General features: G+C 34.7%; 1 protein-coding gene across 2 annotated transcripts in view; it reads right to left on the bottom strand.

The window, feature by feature from the left end:
- Nucleotides 1-14,740, bottom strand: part of MSRB3 (methionine sulfoxide reductase B3) — a 198,488-nt gene that overhangs the window by 152,683 nt on the left and 31,065 nt on the right. For both annotated transcript variants that reach the window (XM_063075719.1, XM_063075720.1), the window contains exon 2: nucleotides 3,820-3,946. In XM_063075719.1, coding sequence (XP_062931789.1) covers nucleotides 3,820-3,895 — 76 coding nt within the window. In that variant the 5' untranslated portion in view covers nucleotides 3,896-3,946. The remainder of the gene's footprint in view (nucleotides 1-3,819; nucleotides 3,947-14,740) is intronic.

Genomic DNA, 14,740 nt, shown 5'->3' on the forward strand with positions numbered 1-14,740 from the left:
TGGCTGAAAGCTACCATGATATCTAGTGTAAGTTACAGTCACACTGAATTGTCATCTAGCATTAAAACTGTGTATAAAATTGTGCTTCCTCATCCCTCCTCACTCAGATAATGCTTCAGTCTTGATTTAGAAGCCAATGATTCTAACGTTCGAACATGGAAAATATTTCTGTCCTCCCACCACAACCTAGCAGACTTTTCTGTAAGTTCCCAGAATTAATTAGTACTGAGTTTTAAGTTTTAACCCAAAGCCAAAAGTAAAAGCAAATGATAGTTAATAAAATCATAGAATTTCATGGCTGCTGAGGCTTAGCCAAAAAAAAAAAAAAAAAAAATCATAGCATCTAATTTGAATTCGTTGTTTTAAAGATGAAAAGACTGAAGTCTGGAGGGGCTTACTGATTTGTTCAAGGTCACACAAGTTAATAACAGAGCTATGGTTAAAGTTTTCTGACTCCTATTCCAGTGCTCTTTTTAATAAATAAAAGAAACTGTGATAGGAAATTAAGAAATTCTGAAAGAGAAAAATTACCTTTAATTACAAACATGAGTGAACCATAACTCAGATGCACTTAATAAGCTCTAAGTTAAAATTATGCTTATTAAGAAATAAGAAGGAAGTCAAACCTGAAAAAATGATAGATCACTCTTCTGTGATATGGCCTTCACGCAGGATATACTAGCTATAATCAACTTTAAGAGCCTATTCCAATTATTTTTAGTTCTGGAATTATTTCATATTGAATAATATTCAAAATTAGTAGGATACTGGCTAGGGAACAGAAATCTTTTTGATTTACAGAGATTTCTTTGTAATGGGTTTTGTCTAGGAAACTAAATTAAAGCAAACTTTCATCTTAATTTCCTATATCTCTAATTTTGGCCTCTTCTCTCCTACCTGTACAAAGTAATGAGGACTAGAATTCCCATTTCAATTTCATTCTTATTTGTCAAAATTTAAATAGTTTATTTCATTATTGTTGAACTTAATGATTTCTTCAACATTACTATACATCTAAGAGTAAAATCCTGTTAGAGAAATCGATAATAGAGATTTTGCTAATATTCAAGTTATGAAATATGTAGACACTGGAAGACTAACTTTTATAACACTTTAAAAAATAAGTAGTACTTGAATGACTTAGGAATTGAAGAACTCTGTTCTAGCAAATTCATTCATCAAATTAAAATGGGTTTACAAGCCCTAGGTAAGAAAGATAGAGAGTTTTTCTGTGCTTCCACTAGTAGTGGGTAGTAAGAATAAAAGAAATGCGTAGTATGTTTATAGGTCTTGAATTGTGGTTCAGCAAGACGTACAAGTAAAATAAAGAGATCAAAACAACAGATTTAGATGGTTATTTCTCAAACATAAAGTGGATTTGTAATTCCTACTAAAAAAGTTATATGGGAAAAAGATAAAGTAAAAATATAGTTAAATGAAAGATGAAACATATTTGAATGTTTTTTTAAAGTCTATTATATTGGAAAAATATAAGTCTATACTGATATAGATACACGGATTTCTAACACACAGAGAAGGCATATGTTATGCTTATTATATGCCAGACACTGTTTTAAGCACTTTTCATATCCCAATCTATCTCATTCTCACAGCAACATTTTCAGGTGGGTACTATTATTATCCCTATTTTACGAACAAGTAAGCTAAGGCACACAGTAAATGGCAAAGCTAGATGTCAAACCCAGTCAGTCTGACCCCAGAATTTGTGTGCTTAGGCACTGTACTATAATGGTTACTTCTTCAAAATTACCACCTTTGTAGACTTTCAGTCATTTTGTTATCAAAATGTAAAGATACATTTCAATTAAACAATTTCATTATAAAACCCTTTAATTCTATGACTCAAATTTTGAAGAATACACTGTTAATTAATAAGTTGTTTCTGGAAACACTTAGCCTTCTCTGTGTATAGCAAGCTCATGTTACAAGAACTATGCTAGATGCTTTCACACACTGGGTTTTTTTTCAGTAGAAAACATGGTTATGTATAAACTAATTTTTATAGTCCTATTGTTATATGTAATACATAGTATACTGATGCAAAAAGATCTACATGGCACAGAGACTACAGTGGTTGAGGTTCTACTTCAAATTCATAGACAATTCAACAGATAAACCTTGTCATTTCTACAGCCTGAATCTCTCCCTAATCCATCCCCTTTCTTTTCAAACCTACTGACCACTGTTAAGACTCTCAGCACTTCACGACTCCCTCCAGCTCAAACTCCTCCAATATACTCTACGGTGGCAGTGCAGAGGAATGCAGGGCCAGGGGGGATGTTGAGAACAGTGGTTGGGGACTCCATGCACTAAGCTTCATTAGCCCCTCAAGTCACACAAATACACATAAAATCTACTTTTTATAAAAGTGTATTTGGTATTCAAACACAGCTTGCCTTCCCAGCCCCTCTCATAGAAATATCTGGAAAAGCAGCACTGACCCTCCATCATACTAAAACAATAATCATTATAAAATGCAAATTAAGTCATGTTATTCCTCTTCACCTCTTCCCCAAGATTTAAATTCCTTAGAACATCCATAAGTCACTTTATGAACTGGCTACCTTTCTTTCCTCACTTCTTCTTCTTGCCCTCACCTACCCAAGATAGCCATATTAAATAACTTGCATTTCTCTGAACATCCTTGCTCCTTCAGGCCTTCATGTTTTGCCCATTCTACACTCTATGTTAGAAATGTTCTTCCCCCTTCCTGACACCAGGCTAACTGCTGCTTCTGGTTTGGGATTCAGCTCAAACCCATATCCTCCACTGAGCCCTCCTTAAACTTCAGAGACCTTGCCTCCCTTCCAGAATTTCTTCCCCTAAAGAAAAGAGCTAGGAGCATCTTCCTCTCGATTTCCCTAGTCATATCATCATATGGTTCAATGGTCCTCACACAGTTTCATCTCCACCTGGTACTTACTGAAAAAAATCAACTTTACCTTGTTTATCGTTGTTTCCTCACTTCTTAACACAATGCCTGGCACTCATATTTAATATTTAATACATGTGTAATGAGTTGGAATTAAATTATCTATACAATATAGTAATAATAGAGATGTGTACATTAATTGAAAATGGAAATAATATTGATAATCATGTTCACAGAAATAAAACTTTGACCATTGTGGGTTTTATAATAAAATTAAAACATTAAACTCACAATATAGGCACATAATGAAATTTTGGACTTTCATGCCTCACTTGTTTAAATTACATTTTTTAAATTACATTTTCAAAAATTATAGAGGTTCTAATTTAAGATCCGGTTGACACATGCTATATTAGTTGTTTATTTGATCATCAAGTAAAATGGCTTTTATTTTTTAAATACAATACATAAGTAACTTAATTATGCTAAAGTTGTTCATTTTAATTTTCTTGTTTCTGAAAGAAATGGCCACGTCAAATAGAAAGCATTTTCATTATCCTTTAACAAGATGAATGTCTTATTTTGTATAATTTGGGGCAGTTTCTTACTAAGACTGCCAGCCCCTTATGAACATTATGATTTGCAGATGTGTAGTGTACATTAAAGAACAAAAAGATATCACGAAATATTAGTGACAATTATATATTGGGCAAGGAAACTGGACAGTGTTTCCTAGGGTTGTAAGGATTGTGGAAATGAATATTACTCAAAGTAGAGTGATGATTTATAACCAATTTCCGTCTTCAAATTAAGGCCCAAGTAAGAGAAAATGAAATTTAGCAAAGTATGATGGTGTATCATTTCCTGCAGCAGAAACACCCACTCGGACCAGTGCCCTCACTATGTACAGTACAACAAGCAGCAACCTGAGGGAAGCCCACAGGCTCGCAGGGCTACTGGCTGGCTCTTTGTCACCAAATGCAGCAGGTTGAAGGCAGACATCACTGTGATATCTTCACCAACAAAACGAGAGTCAAAGAACAGGGGCAAGAGCTGAGTAGGAGAAAAAAAAAAAAAAAAGCAAATTAAAACATCATAAATGTTAAACACATTCATTGCACAATTGATGATTATGGTTTTATGTGGAATTGAACATATATACAATGTTAATAAATTTAAAATTCCTATTTTTCAGACAGTAAGCTTACTTTCAACCCAGACTTATTTATATCTTATCAATAAAATACACACTATATAACAGCAGTGTATCTCGTGAACACATTTTGCAAGAGATTGAGGAAAGAGATGAAGTTTAAAACAGTTGAAAGGAATTAGCATTTACTGAGTTCATACCATGTGACAGGAACTGTCTGGGGCCTAATATACACATTTTATCATTTAATTCTTAGAGTAAACCTAGGAAATTTTATCCCCCAATACACATGTAAGGAAACCAAGGCTCAAAGGTCCAAGGGCACAAAAGCAAATAAGCAGTGGAAAAAAGATTAGAAAACACTGCTGTATCGACTGCAAAGCCATGCTCTTTCCTTAGACCATGCTGCCTTCTTCCAGCCATTATTTACAAATTTCCTTCCTGGAGAAGACTCTAAAATATTGTAAGATTCGGAGATTTCTTTTGTTAGAGTTTCTTTTTTTTTTAGTAGAGACCCAAAAGGGACAACTAAGAGACTTTACTTTAGAAAGAGTGTCAAGTTTGAATAAAGCATGGTGAATATGAATTCTCATTCATTTTTATGATTTATAATTTCTAGATCAATTCTGTGAATAATATTCACGGCCCACCATTAAAAAGAGTACAAATATTTTTTTGCAGTCTTTGGAAATGAATCACGTGGAAGAAACTCAAAAGTGTGTGAATACTAAACTTTAGAGAAAAGTTCAGTTCTTAGGTTTTTGTTAAATGTTTTGTACAATACTTCAATTGGTAAAGATTAATTTCAAATGAAAATGGAAAATACTAAATTAATATCAACTTCTTATATTTTATTGAAAATTAGCATTTTACATGGCTTTAACCAAATGTCCAAAAATGGATGTAAAATTAACGTCGTGTTCTTTTCCTGACCACCACCCTCACCTCCCCCCCACCAGAGTACTGTTCCTGTACTCTTCTGACCTCCTTAAAGACAAATATATAATAAACAATAATATATTTTACCAAATCACTCTGGAGTATATCTGACAGAAATCTGCTTGTATTAACATGCCTGAACTCTGACTTCTCCAAACTAAACTCACTACAAAACTAAAACATTTTTGTGTTACTAACTAGAGACAAAGGAGAGGAAGAGGGAAGGTAAGTATCACAATGCACAGCCTGAAAGAACCATTAAACATAAATAAACATGTCATTTTCACGAATGACTGCAGAGCAGGGAAAAGAGAGCATTCCTTTGGAGCAGACTACTGACTAATAAAAGATCAAAGGTCCATACCTCACAACACTATAAATAAAAATGTATATTTTTCCCTGTGACCTTTCTCTGTGAGGAATAAAGTGTGCACAGTGAATGTAATTACTTAGCAAAGCTGCAGCCTCATTGTGCTCCTGAAGCTGATCATAAAACGTCTTCCTATTCTGTTTCATCAACTGCTGTACCAGGCAGATTGGGCGCCTACCGATCACTGTGGCCATCTGGATTGTGTCAAAGCCAGCGCACAGGAAGAAAGGCAGTGATGTCACTCTGCAGGTCAGACAAAGAACAAAGATGCAGTCTACAATTAAAAGCTAAGGGCCGCAAATACCGGGGGCCCTCCAGCATGATATGACTGCATGATTTAATATTCTGCCTGTGTTGCCTTTATTTCTACCCAAATAGCCAGGGCTCCATCTAGTGGCAAATTAGTTTTGCCCAGTTTTTTTGTTTGTTTCAAATAGAGGACCCAGAAAGTGCTACATTAGTACCAACAAAGTGGAGCAACTAAAATGATTACTTTTAGAGCAGTCTAGTCTTTTATACTAAAGAATATAAAAAGCACAATTTTACATGTGCTCTCCATTTTTAAATTCTATAAAGAAAGCATTTCATAAGTTAGGATTTGATATAACCTAATTATATTAATGCTTGCAAGGATAGTAGAAAAAAGCAACCAAGTTTGCAAACTGCATGCAAAGTGGCATTCTCACGCAATGCCCTGAAACTATACAGCTGAGATGTAAAGTGAAAAGCAGTTCTAAAGAATGAATGCATGCACCTGGACCAGTTGGTTAAATTAAATTCATAATCTTATACTTCCACAGAACAAAAGAATCATAATCAACATGGCTCTAACATGTGACATTAGGAGTAACTCTTCACCAGAACAAAAAAAACAGTAACAAAATTATTTTTTAGCTAATGTTTTCCACCTGATTTTTGTTTGCACTAAATGAAATAAAACACTTTGAAAAACAGATCAAAAATACATAATACATTTGCATGAAAGATAGGATATCACAATGGATGTGTGAGCTATAGAACCAGATTGCCTGGTTTGAATCCTAACCATGCCGATAACCAACTGTGTGACCTTGGACAAGTTGCGTACCCTCTCAGTGCCATAGTTTCCTCAACTTTAAAATAACGATTAAATAAGTTAACTGGTAAAAAGCACATGGAACCAACTCCTGGCACGTAGTACAGGCTCAAGAAATGTTAGCTACTATTATTATCTAAATACGCCAAATATTTGCTATATTTTTTAATTGTATGAATTATAAAATACTAACAGTCCATTTATATCCAATTCTAGTTAGAGTTAGCAGGCCATTCTCCAAAAAAAAAAAAAAAAAGATCCTATTTAGGCAGAAAACTTACTAGCCTTTGATGGATTTCCACAGTGGATTATCTTAAAGAAAACAGTAAGATAAAGAAATCCTAAAGATAACAGTTGACCTAGCACTAGCATGTGCCAGGCACTATTCTAAGCACCTCACATTAATTAGCTCTTCTTAATCCTCATAACCTTATAAGGTACATACTATCATTTTCCCATTTTTAGATGTAGAGACATGAGGAGGTTAAGTAATTTGCCTAAGGTTTTACAGTTAGTAAGGGGCAGGGACCCTAAGTGGGTAATCTAATTCATACATCTGAACCCGGGCCATCTAGCTCCAAGACCAGTGATCTCAACCACTACACAACTGGCAATGAAAAGCTGTAGGTTGCACAAACCCACTCTAGACACACTGATTCTATGTTTCCCTACTAGTTAGAATGGCTGAGAATAAACATGTAATAAGGAAACTTAATTCAAGAAGATTATTTAAAAATTCTCTCCCTTAACACTAAGAAAAAGGTACAGAGTTAAGTGAAAAATCTGAGATATTCTCAGATTTCTAGCTTTGACCTTTCTATTCCACCAGATGCAACTTCAAATTCCCTTTTACCATCAAAATTGTTCTCTAAATTTCTGGGATATTCCTTTAGGATATATCCCAAAGATCCACAGAACTGACTCCACTTTAATCTACCAAAACTTGAATATGTTGAAGATATGGTACTTTTGGAGACCAAATAAACCAACAGCTACCTCCTCCCACTCCCCACAAAAATTTGTTTCAATTTGACAACTTTCTTCCTATTGTGCTTCCCTGAACTGCCTGGGTGAGGACCCTAGCCAGAAACAATCCTGGTTCAAAAATGAGCAAAAGAAGCACTTGCTTCTGAGTAGTTATAATCTATGGGGAAAGAATTAACACTAAACACCCTGTAGAAATAAGCAATGAGCAAGGACCACCAGAAAATCCATAATTCTCCAAGTTTATCCTCAACTTCCTCATTTTTGTATTGCTTTTGACTCAAATAATTGCACAAATGAATAACATTTACAGATAAGCAAAGTGTTATTTTTTTTCAAAGCCAGACTAGATGTCTCATTCATCTTTCTAATCTTCCAGAATATCTAGTACATAATTTTGAAAATAGTGGGTGCTAAAAAATACTGGTTGAACAACACCTAATAAGCAGTATCACACTCGCGTGTTGAGAACAGAATTTAGATTACATAATTATCTACAATTTCCTGCTTAAAACTTTTCCCATTACATATTGCAGAGTTTCCCAGACTGTGTTCTGGGAAACACAAGTAGCCCTTCAAACAAGTTTAGTAATCAAACAGTGATGAAAATGCTACATAATATAATATAAAGGCCTTCAGTAAATATACCTGCTTAACTTTGTCTCTATTGGTGCCTCTGAAATGTTTATGACTATACAAAACCCCTTTCTGTCCTATCACCATCCCACAGAACACATTCTGGTATATCCTTTGGGTAAAGTCCAAATTTCTAAACAAAGCACCTTAAGTTCTACATCTAGCTGCTGCTTAACTCTTCACCCTTTTCTTTCGCCACACCTCTACATCCCACTCCACCCCACCCTCCTGCCATACCAACATGCTCATAATTTCCCCTAACAGGTTCACTGTTTTCTACTTCCACCTCCATGCCTTCATTCCGTATCCTTATTCTTTTTGCTACCACTCCCAACTCACACCACTCCGAACCTCTCCAATTCTACTCGTAGTCCCCACGATAGTGTAGTGTAGCTATCACATCCTCTACAACAATTTGCAGGACACTGACCTGCTTATATCTCTCCCTCTTCTAGATTATAAACCTTTTAAGGACAAGAACAGCGTCTTTTTCATTTTTGTATGCCAGTAACCTGGCACAAAACAGCCATTCATTTATTGAGTGAAAGACTGTTGTTCAGGATCATAATTTCCAGTACTGCTATCTCTGCCTCCCAACTGCTAATAGTTTTTAAAGGGAATAATTTGAATTAAAATATGTTGGTTATATAACTATGAGAAGTTCCTATGAAGAGGTAGGAAGTTGAAAATGCAACCTGATTTGAAACCCTAAGATAATTCAAATGTCCTATTTTGATTAAAAAAAAATTCTATTTCTCTACTTTCCCCCTATAATTCTAGCATCCAAAGATTTGACTAATTTGCTAGTATTTTAGAATGGGTTTCTTTTTTTCTTTTTACTTTTTCACCTGCAGTTGAATAATAAACTGCCAAAGAGAGAGGGTATAAACAAGGAATCCAGAGAACTCACAAAGTTTACAATTAGCTCCAGAATAAATGAGCTGATTGTGCCAGTGGATTTAAAGTGTCAAACCTAAAGGTCAAATCCTTTTCCAATAAATGCCAAAAGAATGTCTACATCAGTGGTTTTCCACAAGCTGGTAAAATGTCCCCCCCCCCCAAAAACTGCAGGAGCCAACAGAGTTGACAAATTTGGATTCAGTCAAGTAAGGACAATAAAAAGAAAAACAAACGCTTAAAATCCAAATTTCACCATAATATCAGAAATATTATATCAGAAAAGATTATATTAACACCAAGAACCAAGAAATCAATCTCAACATAAAGAACATTCTTTTAAGTAGAATATATTTAGTTTTGGGGGGGGGGATGTTTCATTGTTGCTACTTTTCTCATTTCATTATGAATAGAAGAAACTTCATCATGGGCCAGCATCTGGGAATCACTAATCTGTCTGCTATAAAGCTCTATAAAAATACTGTTGTTCTTATGAGCACAGTGCCTTGTACCCAGTTTATGCTCAACTGATGTTTAAATGAATTGATCAATCAATCATTTACTGCTTAAAATCAATAGCCCACTGGCTAGAATTTGGCATCCCTTTAGTTAAACAGAGATCCCTTTGTGATTGTATTTGTTTTAAGAACCAACAGAATCCTGGCTATTCAGAGTCCTTACTGAAGTCAATCTTCCAAACTACTTACAGTTAAATGATTTTAAGATATGGAATTTTAAAGTGACTTAATTTACCTATATAAATTTCTACTACATGGAAAACAATGTATCAGGTGCTGATGAATATGCAAAGATGTAAGATAAAGTCTGTGCTGTCAAAAAACATATTAGCCTAGATGGGAACATAAGATGTGCTATAATGGCTCAACAGGGTAGAAATAAAGTGCTACGGAATTTCAGAGGAAGGAGAACTGCTTCCAGCTTTAGAAGAGAGAGTAGCAGGAATATATGGGGGTTTGGAACCAAAAAAAAGATGTATGAAGGAGAACTGTTTTTATTTTTATTCTTTCATTTTTCTATCTCTAGGATTACCCATTCTCAAAGTGTTTGATCTCAGGATCCGTTATAGTCCTAAAAATTACCAAAGATTCCAAATACCTTTTGTTTATATGGTTATACCTCTCAGTATTTACTATATTAGAAATTACAACTGAAAATTTTTTTAATATTTGCTTATTGCATTAAAAAAAACAACATAAAGTTAGTTAGATAGGAGGAATTAATTTCAGTGTTCCACTACACAGTGGGATGATTATGGTTAACAATAATGTTTTATATTTCAAAATAGCAAGAAGAGAGGATTTTGAAAGTTCTGCCACTTACATTTATTGAAATGCCACACTGCACCCCATGAATATGTACAGTTATGTATCAATTTTTAAATTCTTGTAAAAAATAATAAATAATAATTAATAAAAATAGCAAAATTTTATTTTTTAACCTGAAAGCTCAAATAAACAATACATTTACAAAAATAACATTCTTAATAAAAAAGAACTATATTATCCAAAACAAAATATATATATATATAATAGGAAGAGTTTTACAGTTTTGCAAGTATCTTTAATATCTGGCTTAACAGAAAGCAACCGGATTCTCATTTCTGCTTCTGCAATCAATCTTTTGTAATGGTATTTTGCCTGAAGTACATATGTGAATAAAATCTAGCCTCACACAGATAAGTAGTTGGAAAAGGAAGGAGTATTTTAATAACCTTTTCAGATAATGATATTCTTTCTTATCCCACCAAAGATCAACAAATGGTAGTCTGAAACCATGTCAATGAACTTTCATGCTGTTAAATTAAAACCCATTGGTCTTATCTTGCACTGTGAATGGATCTTCTAACCTTGCATGATTTTGTGACATAATACCCTGTTCACTGGAAAATATTGGTTCACTGGGTTATAGAAATCTTTCATATGGTGTCACACTTCATTACATGGTATCAAAAAATCATATTCATTAATTATCATCACTGATATCATCAGAAAAGTTTCTATGTATTGACAAACTGTCAAGCTCACAGTAGGATATACAAGTTTTCCAAATTTTTATTTTTTAACCTGAAAGTTCAAATTTTATCATTGGCAACAAATACTGTCAGTGGTTTCCTTGAAGTGAGAGAATCATTTTGTTCATTTTTGAGAAAATGTCTGCCAAATACCCAATCTAAATAACCACAGTTTGTCTGTCAGTCATTCTCTCAAGTAAAATGGTGTCTCAAACCACTGCACAAGTGTTTTTCCTGGAGACAACCACTATGCTTTGGTACGCAGAAGCACTTTATAAATGTCTACTTCCCATTTCTTCACATAGAATGTCAATCATCAAGATTTAACAAAATATAAATTTTGCTATTCCATCAATGCCATTTTTAAGTGAAACTGTCTTTTTTCTCCTATGTGTATGTTGGTGAAAAATAGAATGACTTCTAATAAAGTTTATTGCCTTGATTCACACTAAGACACCAGCTATTTTACCCACATTTGCTTTTGCAATATCAGTGCAAGTGTCAACACAGTGAAAAAGGCAAATAGTGTTAGTATGAAAATAGTTTTGATTTTGTAAATCCCTTGAAAGGGGCTCAGAGTCTCCAGGGATCCAGAGGCCACACTTTGAGAACTGCTGGTCTGGTGTATTGCTTGGCACATAGTAAGCACATTAAATATTTCACAAATATTTGTTGAATAAATGAACAATGAACAAAGGAATACATTTCTAATTTACCCTGTAATGTTTCAGAAACAACAAACGGTTAGAAGATAGTATCAGTAGTCTCTAGAAGTCTTACCACTTCTAGAAGCAATTAGTACACTTCCCATTTCATCTCGTCTGTGGACAAATGCAAAATTTTGTGTTATTTTACCAAAATGAGGGAAACTAGTTAAGACAGATTTCTGAAAATAATGATCAGAACACTCCAAACCCAATCTTCTCAGCACCACTTTTTAAAATTTACAAACGCTTATTCCTGCTAAGGAATAAGACAAATTCTGAATTAGTGGCATATCCATAAAAGAATAATGATTTCATTGATATTGATTCAATATCAGTATCAATATTTATTGAACCCATATCATGTACATGATACTATTAATTCATGTAATGCCTACCAATGAAAACCTGCAAGTAGAATAACCAGGAAATTAGAAATGCTTAAGAAGAACAGAACCACAGTTTGAGCATCCTAATCCAAAAATCCAAAATTGAAACACTCCAAAATCCAAAACTTTCTGAGAGCTGATATGACATCACAAGTGGAAAATTCTACACCTGACTTCACGTAATGGGTCGCAGTTAAAACACATTACGCTTATTGAAGGACTAGAGCAATGTGCATCCATAACAGAACGAGAAATCATGTCAGTTTATAAAATCAAAGAGAGACTTCTAAGTCAAAAAATGTTGCTAATGAGGCAGATAACTGTGGAGGAAACATTATAAAATGTTCTGCATCCAGCAGAATGCCTCCTCATTTCTAGAGGACCTTAAACTGCTTTATAAAAGCTGCCAATACACTAGACAAGGATGCCCACTCTCACCACTCCTATTCAACATAGTGTTGGAAGTACTAGCCAGAGCAATCAGAGAAGAGAAGGAAATAAAGGGCATCCAGATTGGAAAAGATGAAGTCAAACTGTCCCTGTTTGCAGATGACATGATCCTATATATCGAACAGCCTAAAACCTCTACAAAAAAACTGTTGGAATTGATAAATGATTTCAGCACAGTAGCAGGATACAAAATCAACACACAAAAATCAGTAGCATTTCTTTTCTCCAATAGTGAACATGCAGAACGAGAAATCAAGAAAGCCTGCCCATTTACAATAGCCACCAAAAAAATAAAATACTTAGGAATTGAGTTAACCAAGGAGGTGAAAAATCTCTATAATGAGAACTACAAACCACTGCTGAGAGAAATTAGAGAGGATACAAGAAGATGGAAAGATATCCCATGCTCTTGGATTGGAAGAATCAACATAGTGAAAATGTCCATACTACCCAAAGTGATATACAAATTCAATGCAATCCCCATCAAAATTCCAAAGACATTTTTCTCAGAAATGGAAAAAACTATTCAGACATTTATATGGAACAATAAAAGACCACGAATAGCCAAAGCAATGCTCAGCAAAAAAAATAAAGCTGGAGGCATAACACTACCTGACTTTAAGCTATACTACAAAGCTATAATAACCAAAACAGTATGGTACTGGCATAAAAACAGACACACTGACCAATGGAATAGAATAGAGAATCCAGAAATCAACCCTCACACTTACTGCCATCTGATCTTTGACAAAGGCACCAAGCCTATTCACTGGGGAAGGGACTGCCTCTTCAGCAAGTGGTGCTGGGATAACTGGATATCGTTATGCAGGAGAATGAAACTAGATCCATACCTCTCACCATATACTAAAATCAACTCAAAATGGATTAAGGATTTAAATATACACCCTGAGACAATAAAACTTCTTAAAGAAAACATAGGGGAAACACTTCAGGAAATAGGACTGGGCACAGACTTCATGAATACGACCCCAAAAGCACGGGCAACCAAAGGAAAAATAAACAAATGGGATTATATCAAACTAAAAAGCTTCTGCACAGCAAAAGAAACAATTAAAAGAGTTAAAAGACAACCAACAGAGTGGGAGAAAATATTTGCAAAATATACATCTGACAAAGGATTAATATCCAGAATATATAAGGAACTCAAACAACTTTACAAGAAGAAAACAAGCAACCCAATTAAAAAATGGGCAAAAGAGCTAAGTAGGCATTTCTCTAAGGAAGATATCCAAATGGCCAACAGACATATGAAAAAATGCTCAACATCACTCAGCATCCGGGAAATGCAAATCAAAACCACATTGAGATACCATCTAACCCCAGTTAGGATGGCTAAAATCCAAAAGACTATGAACGATAAATGCTGGCAAGGCTGCGGAGAAAAAGGAACTCTCATACATTGTTGGTGGGACTGCAAAATGGTGCAGCCTCTATGGAAAATGGTATGGAGGTTCCTTAAACAATTGCAAATAGATCTACCATACGACCCAGCCATCCCACTGTTGGGAATATACCCAGAGGAATGGAAATCATCAAGTCGAAGGTATACCTGTTTCCCAATGTTCATCGCAGCACTCTTTACAATAGCCAAGAGTTGGAACCAGCCCAAATGCCCATCATCAGATGAGTGGATACGGAAAATGTGGTACATCTACACAATGGAATACTACTCAGCTATAAAAACGAATGAAATACTGCCATTTGCAACAACATGGATGGACCTCGAGAGAATTATATTAAGTGAAACAAGTCAGGCACAGAAAGAGAAATACCACATGTTCTCACTTATTGGTGGGAGCTAAAAATTAATATATAAATTCACACACACACATACACACATACACACACAAACCGGGGGGGGGGGGGGAAGAAGATATAACAACCACAATTATTTGAAGTTGATACAACAAACAAACAGAAAGGACATTGTTGGGGGGAGGGGGGGAGGGAGAAGGGAGGGAGGTTTTGGTGATGGGGAGCATTAATCAGCTACAATGTATATCGACAAAATAAAATTAAAAAAAAATAAAAAATAAAAAATAAAAAAATAAAAGCTGCCAATATAAAACATAAGGACGTCCTGGTCCTTAAACTGCGTCTGATGTTTCTTCTCACCTAAAAAAAATAATGCACTGTAACCTTTTAATCAAAACACAGCATCACGGGTGGAGACTGAAAGCTTGCTGTTGTTTGTTGT

The sequence above is a fragment of the Cynocephalus volans genome, chromosome 12 (assembly GCF_027409185.1).
Source record: "Cynocephalus volans isolate mCynVol1 chromosome 12, mCynVol1.pri, whole genome shotgun sequence".
In the NCBI taxonomy this organism is placed as follows: Eukaryota; Metazoa; Chordata; class Mammalia; order Dermoptera; family Cynocephalidae; genus Cynocephalus; species Cynocephalus volans.